A 7,569-nucleotide genomic window follows, 5' to 3' on the forward strand; every position below is an offset into this window, starting at 1 on the left:
CATTGTAACTTGGATTCTAACTCCAAGGGGGAGTAATCACTCTGTGTTGACTGAAGAAGATCTGGTTTACATCTTCTGCATCACCAAGAAAGTGAAGATCAATTGGATTCACATAATCAAAGAACATATGCAAAAAGCCATGAGGTTAGGTGATTACCATTATCCCTATGCTGTTTTAATATTTAAGTTTCTACTCTATTTTGAAGTTAATCTTGAAGATGAAACTTCTGAGCTGGTCAGTCAACTCAAGAGTTGAACAATGGATCACTCAGCAAGATGGGCTTTACAAAAGTAGGTGGAAAATGGATAAGTAAGGATGGTGATCATGGTGCCTCATCTAGTGGTGCTGCTCATCTTGAACAAGATGAACCTGCTGATATGGATGTTCAACATGAAGATCCAACTGGAGATTTTCAAGATGCAGGGCCCAGTGCTGCTGATGGATATCAAAGAGAAAGAATGTCAACCATGTCATCTTTTGAAAGACAAATGATGGATAGGCTAGATAGCTTTGCTGAAAATCAAAGGAGCCTTCATGATCTGTGTGTTACTAATTTCCAGAGGATTGACACAAGGTTTAACAACATGGATGCAAGGTTTATGACTCTGGATGAACAGATTGAAGCTGTCCAGAATCACATATTTGATCTTCAGTTTGCTGATGAAGAAGAATGAAGGAAAAACAACCGATTGGTCAACAATACAATCGATTGTTTTAGGGTTGTTCTTTTCTGGTTTTAAAATTTCTTTCCTTCTGCTGTTGCTGGTTTATTCTGATGTAATGGAAACAATATCTTGTTTTACCTCTTATCTTTTTCTATTTGTGAAGACAAATAGGGGGAGATATATGTTGTGTTTGTGTTTCCAGTTTGTTTAAATATTTCTGTTTTTCATGTTGTTAAAAACAGTTTGGGTAACATGTATTTTGTTTCTGATATTAACTGTTTTAAGCTTTAAATGTTTATCTGTATGCTAACAGAATATCAGAAGTTCAAAGTATTGCTCAAAGTTCTATTGCAGGAACTGCTTCAGATTTAATCAGGTACAACACAAGCATCAGGGATTTGTCTTCATCAAATAGGGGGAGATTGTTGAACCAAGTGGTGTTCAATGTTTTGAAGAATCGAAATCCTTTGAAGGATGTTCAAGCCTCTGCTTTGCTTGGTGTTGCTGTGCTGGTTTAAGCTTTGTTCTGGGGTAGTTTAATGTTGTAATCCACCCTTAGATTAAATCTCAAGCAATTAGCATCTCAATCTTTATCAAAGTAAAATGTTTTTCAAACTAAGTTGAAACAACCGATTGAGGTGTTCAAGATCAGCAATCTTAGTGTTGGCCAAGGAGAGTGTGTTTCTTGAGGTTTTCAAGGTCATTCTCTTGGTTGTTGTGTAAGTGATCAAGGTGTGGTTGCTTAATGGATTTCCTCAGGGTTTCTGAGAAGACTGGATGTAGCTCTGGTTTGGAGTGAACCAGTATAAACAACTGTGTACAATCTCTCTATCCCTAACTCTTTAATTTCAGTTTGTTTGTTGTTTGCTGGTATAAACAACCGATTGTTTCGAGGAAACAACCGATTGTTTTTTTCTAGTATTACTGTTTTTGCTTGCTGTTTTGGCTAACTGAATTGTTGAATCAATTGGTTTATGAAATAAATTTATTCTAGCTTTGAAAAGTTTGCGAAAACCCCTTTAAACAATTCACCCCCCCTCTAGTTTAAAGCCATCTTTTCTAACACTTTGATGTTTCTCGCAAGCTGACTTGATCATCGGAGTTCAAACGACCGCTAGGGCGCCCCTTTGTTCACTTCTTTTCAGGTATTCACAGACGGAGCGGAACGAAGGTGCCCCAGCTCGTGAGGACAAGCCACGCGTAAAGACGAACCTGGTCAACCGGCGGGAACATTTGGCACCCACCGTGGGGCCGATATAAAACATCAGTCCCACTACACGAGTTTTTCTGTTCCAGTTCTCAAAGCCCAGATAAGTGAAGAAGGTTTCCAGAAAGTCATGAAGATGAGACCTGCGCGCTCTAGGAGTGAAGAGATGACCATGCAACAACTAGCGGGCATGATGCAAGGGCTGCAGGAGGCAATGGCAGCATCGAAAGCAGAGCAAGAGCGCATGCAGGCGGATGTCGCAGCTGCTCAGGCAAGAAACGATGAGCTCCACCGTGCCAACAAGGAGTTACGTCGTGGATGGCGCGATGTAGACGAGCTTGAGACTGCCTCTCCACCTAGAGAATTCACAACACCATTCTCACAGGCGATCCTAGAGACAGCGATCCCCAACACGTTCACGGGGCCCAAGGTAACCTTCACAGGGATGGAGGATCCTGAGGCGCACCTCATTGCGTTCCACACACAGATGATGTTGGTTGGCGGTTCTGATGCCGTAAGGTGCAAGCTCTTTATGAGCACTTTGACTGGGATGGCTATGGATTGGTTCATCAACCTCCCAGAGGGTCACATCACATCTTTCGCACAGCTCTCACAACTATTCCGAGAGCAATATTTAGCCAACAGGGCTCCAGCCCCAGTTTCGTACGACCTTTTCGACGTGAAGCAATACCAAGGGGAAACCCTGAAAGAGTACATAAGCCGCTTTGGGGCACAGGTGGTGAAGGTGGGTACCACAGACGAGCCCATGATCGTGTACACATTTAGGAAGGGGGTGTGTCCTGGATCTTTTAGTAAATCGCTTAACCGCAGCCGCCCCAAAACCTTTGCTGAAGTAAGGCGTCGAGCGGTAGAACACATTGCCTCAGAGGGGGAGGCGTACGAGAAGTGCACGACTGCTGCACCTGCACGACCAAAAGCGCAGATACGCACACAACCCGCTAGGGTCCACGAAGCTGCCACAGAGAGACGAAACCTAGACATGAACCGCACCTATGAGACGAGGAGGACCCAACCTAGGGGTCAAGCAGAAGGAAGGAGAGAGGGAAATAGACCACTAAGGCACAACTTTGTGGTAGAACTCAAAGACCTCATCGTTGTGCCCAACATAGCTGATAGGTTGAGGCCGCCAGTGAAGTTTGACAAGGTACTGGGACCTCACAAGGAATTATGGTGCGAATTTCACAAGGCATTTGGGCACCATATTAACAACTGCTTGGCGCTGGGCTATCAGTTGGATGAGCTTGTGAAGAATGGTTTCCTGAAAGATTATCTCACTGGGTCCACCACGACCACAGTCCCGGCGACGCCGGAGGAGGACCAGGCACACGAGGTGCCAGTCCATGGGGAGGTTCACACCATTTCTGGTGGATTTTCCGGAGGAGGGCCCACTGCCTCTCAACGTCAGAGGTATGTGAGGTCAGCAAGTTCAGTTGCAGAGAAATTTCCTGACGACCCTTGGGAATCAGACCTCGTGTTCATAAGGGTTGACCTACGAGATGTCATCCCACACGACAATGACCCCGTGGTCATCTCAGTGGTCACAGCAGGAAGGAAGGTACGTAGGGTCCTCGTCGACCAGGGCAGTTCCGCAGATGTCATGTTCTGGACGATCTTCAACAAGCTACAGTTATCCCCTGACCTCTTGAGACCCTATACTGGATGCTTGTATGGATTTGCAGATAACCCAGTAGAGGTACGTGGCTACTTGGAGCTGAGGACGACGTTCACTGATGAAACGACGTCACATACCGAAAGCATCCGGTACTTGGTGGTTAACGCCAACTCAGCTCACAACATTCTGTTAGGCAGACCCGCCTTGAATAGATTAAGGGTGGTGTCCTCCACACGCCACATGAAGATGAAGTTACCAGACCCTAGCGGCAAGGTGATAGTAATCAAGTCAGACCAAGAAGAGGCCCGAAAGTGCTATGAGAATAGTTTAAAAACAAAGACAAGTGTAGTCATGGTGATTGAGCGACCACTTGTCTCAGATTCGCTAGTAGAAATAGAATCATTGGAAGAGGCGACACCCGCAGAGTCCACGCCTGTCGATGCCTTACCTATAGGGGCGATGCCTGTGGAGGATGCACGTACAGAAGGGAGATACCGTGATGCCTCGCCCGTAGAAGAAGAGCCAGAGGAGGCGATGCCCGATGCATCCATTGGGGCGACGCCTATGGAAGAGGACTCCACGAACGAGTCTCTTGCAGAGAATGTGCAGAACGTGCAACCCCGACCAGAAGGTAACATAGTAGAAAGACAAATAGGGGGTAAGGTGTTCAAATTAGGACGCTTGCTGAGCCCAGGTGAACAAGAAGAGGTAGCTGCAGTAATCTCGCGCCACCTAGATGCTTTCGCGTGGACTGCGGCGGATATGCCAGGTATAGACCCAGATTTTTTGTGCCACCGTCTTACCATGGACGCAAAGGTTCGCCTTGTGAGACAAAGAAGGAGGAAGTTCAACGAAGAGCGATGCCTCGTCTTGAAGGAAGAAACACAGAAGCTGCTCAGCGCTGAACACATCAGGGAGATACAATACCCCGAGTGGTTAGCCAATGTAGTTTTAGTGAAGAAGGCGAATGGGAAGTGGAGGATGTGCGTTGACTTCTCAAATTTGAACAAAGCATGCCCCAAAGATTCGTACCCACTGCCTAACATTGACGCATTAATGGATAATGCCTCGGGTTGCAAGATGTTGAGTTTCTTGGATGCGTTCTCAGGTTACAATCAAATCAGGATGCATCCTAGGGACGAGAGCAAAACGACGTTCATGACAGAGACGTGCAACTACTATTATAAGGTGATGCCGTTTGTCTTGAAAAATGCAGGCGCCACCTACCAAAGGTTGATGGACAAGGTCCTTGCACCCATGCTGGGAAGGAACATGCAGGCCTACGTAGATGACATGGTGGTAACTTCACACGAGAGAGGACAACACCCAGCTGATTTGGAAGAACTGTTTGCTACCATATCGAAGTATCACCTTAAGCTAAACCCAGAAAAGTGCGTTTTTGGTGTGGAGGCAGGGAAGTTCTTAGGTTTCATGCTCAAGGAAAGGGGGATAGAAGCAAATCCTGACAAGTGCGTAGCCATCATCGCCATGAGGAGCCCAACCTCAGTGAAAGAAGTTCAACAACTAACGGGGCGAATGGTAGCATTATCGAGATTCGTATCAGCTGGAGGAGAGAAGGGTCACCCTTACTTCCAGTGCCTCAAAAGGAATAGCCATTTCGCATGGACAGACGAGTGTGAAGCAGCGTTTCTCAAGTTGAAGGAGTACTTGGCGACGCCACCTGTGCTTTGCAAGCCACAAGTAGGCGTCCCCCTCCGCTTGTACTTTGTAGTGACTGAGTGGGCCATTAGCTCTGTACTTGTCCATGAACAAGACCAGGTGCAGAAGCCCATCTACTTCATGAGCAAGGCATTACGAGGCCCAAAACTGAGGTACCAGTCACTAGAGAAGGCGGCGCTAGCAGTGGTATTCTCAGCACGAAGGCTTTGCCACTATTTCCACAGCTTCACAGTGGTGGTAATGACAAACCTTCCCATCCAGAAGGTGCTCCAAAAGTCAAACGTGGCCGGGAGGATGGTTCGCTGGGCAGTGGAACTGTCGGAGTTTGACATTCGGTACGAGCCTAGGGGATCCATCAAAGGGCAAGTCTATGCAGATTTCGTGACAGAGCTATCACCAGGGGGAGACCTCCAAGAAGGGGAAATAGGGTCGCAGTGGATGCTCTCCATGGATGGGTCCTCCAACCAGTAGGGGAGCGGTGCTGGGAACATCTTGGAGGGGCCTAACGGAGTGTTGATTGAGCAAGCTTTACGCTTCGCCTTCAAAGCAAGAAACAACCAAGCAGAGTACGAGGCGCTAATCGCTGGGATGCTTTTGGCCAAGGAGATGGGGGCGCAAAGCCTCTTGGCAAAGAATGACTCACAATTGGTCACAAGACAAGTAACAGGGGAGTATCAGGCGAAAGACCCACAAATGGCCGCATACTTGAGGTACGTCGAGGTGTTGAAGAGAGCCTTCGCTGCGTTTGAGTTGGTGCATGTCCCCAGGGAGCAAAATGCCAGAGCTGACCTGCTTGCCAAGCTGGCCAGCTCAGGCAAGGGGGGAAGGCAAAGGACCGTAATACAGGAGACCCTCAAGACGCCGCGAAAGTTCGTTGCAGACAACAGGGTGGACGTCCTTCATGTTAGTACAACAAGAGGAAAACCAAGGAGTCATCGCTCTCTGAGTCAAGATATGACGAGGGCACCCTGCATCAGTACTTATGCAGCCTCGCTAGAAGAAGAAAGGGGCGTACAGGTATGTGCTTTGGAGGAAGGCGACACATGGATGACCCCTTACAGGCGATACCTAGCGGACGGAATTCTCCCAGCGGAACCAGAAGAAGGCAAGAAGATTAAGAGGAACGCAGCAAGGTACACCCTGGTAGACGGGATATTGTTCGGGCATGGGTTTACGCACCCTATCTTGACATGTGTAAGCGGCAATGAGTGCACCAGGATAATGGCTGAGCTCCACAAAGGTATTTGTGGGAGCCACGTGGGAGGAAGATCCTTGGCATCCAAGGTAATACGTGCAGGGTTTTTCTGGCCAACAGTAAGAGAGGATTGCGTGTGATACGCCCAGCATTGCAAGCAGTGTCAGATGCACGCTGATTGGCACAAGGCGCCGCCAGAGGAACTGAGATCCATATACAGCCCATGGCCTTTCCATACTTGGGGGATCGACATCCTAGGCCCATTCCCATTAGGGATAAGGCAGATGAAGTACTTGATCGTTTCCATCGAGTACTTCACCAAGTGGATAGAAGCCGAACCAGTGGCGCAGATCACCACGCACAAAGTACAACACTTTGTTTGGAAGAACATTGTGTGTCATTTCGGGGTACCAAGGCATCTCATTTCAGAATATGGCATCCAGTTCGCGAGCCAACAGTTGGGGAAGCTATGTGCAGAAGTAGGAATCAAGCAGGTGTTTGCATCGGTCGAACACCCCCAGACAAATGGGCAGGTCGAGTCAGCAAACAGAGTTTTGTTGAGGTGTTTGAAACGCAGATTAGAGAAGGCTAAAGGGGTGTGGGCAGATGAAGTACCAAGGATTGTATGGGCTTACCACACCACGCCTCAATCCTCCACCATGGAGACACCTTTCAGCTTAGTGTATGAATCGGACGCCATGATCCCAGTGGAGATCCACGAGAGCTCGCCCCGTTTCCTGGGCTTCGTGGCGGAAGAATCCAACGAAGAAAGGAGGGTGAACCTGGACCTGATAGATGAAGCTAGAGAAGAAGCGAAAATTAAGGCTGAGGCCGTGAAAAGAAGAGTGGAGCGTCAGTACAGCTCCAAGGTGAAGCTGCGACAGTTCTAGGTTGGTGATCTGGTCATGAGGAAGGCCCACCCTTACGAATTAGAAAACAAGTTGTCTCCCAAGTGGACTGGACCGTTCAGGATAACCAAGGCCAAAGGAAATGGTTCGTATAAGTTAGAGACTTTAGAGGGGGCCCCCATCCCACGTAGCTGGAATGCGGCGAATTTAAAGTTTTATTTCAGTTGATGTTATTCCAGTTGAAGTTTGTAAAGGGGACACTATTTTTCCCTCCCGGGGGTTTTTTAACGAGGTCACCCAAATAAAGAAAAGAGAAGTTTAAGATATTTTTTCTAGTTTT

General features: G+C 47.7%; 2 protein-coding genes across 2 annotated transcripts; both read left to right on the plus strand.

Annotated features, from left to right (window-relative positions):
* The first annotated feature begins 378 nt into the window (after positions 1-378).
* Positions 379-3,585, plus strand: LOC137824557 (uncharacterized). The gene is made up of 5 exons (XM_068630223.1): positions 379-653; positions 980-996; positions 1,963-2,303; positions 2,400-3,449; positions 3,574-3,585. The coding sequence occupies exons 1-5, from the start codon at positions 379-381 to the stop codon at positions 3,583-3,585; spliced, it is 1,695 nt and encodes a 564-aa protein (XP_068486324.1).
* A 2,189-nt stretch (positions 3,586-5,774) lies between these two features.
* Positions 5,775-6,521, plus strand: LOC137824558 (uncharacterized). The gene has a single exon (XM_068630224.1). The coding sequence runs from the start codon at positions 5,775-5,777 to the stop codon at positions 6,519-6,521; it is 747 nt and encodes a 248-aa protein (XP_068486325.1).
* Positions 6,522-7,569: the final 1,048 nt, after the last annotated feature.

The sequence above is a fragment of the Phaseolus vulgaris genome, chromosome 8 (genome assembly GCF_000499845.2).
Source record: "Phaseolus vulgaris cultivar G19833 chromosome 8, P. vulgaris v2.0, whole genome shotgun sequence".
Lineage (NCBI taxonomy): Eukaryota > Viridiplantae > Streptophyta > Magnoliopsida > Fabales > Fabaceae > Phaseolus > Phaseolus vulgaris.

Bases quoted from the DNA above. Each gene is read 5' to 3' on its own strand.
- LOC137824557 (XM_068630223.1), top strand. From the start codon at position 379: ATGGATGTTCAACATGAAGATCCAACTGGAGATTTTCAAGATGCAGGG. The intron at 2,304-2,399 runs GTAACCTTCACA...GTAAGGTGCAAG, and splicing joins ACACGTTCACGGGGCCCAAG to CTCTTTATGAGCACTTTGAC.
- LOC137824558 (XM_068630224.1), top strand. From the start codon at position 5,775: ATGCTTTTGGCCAAGGAGATGGGGGCGCAAAGCCTCTTGGCAAAGAAT.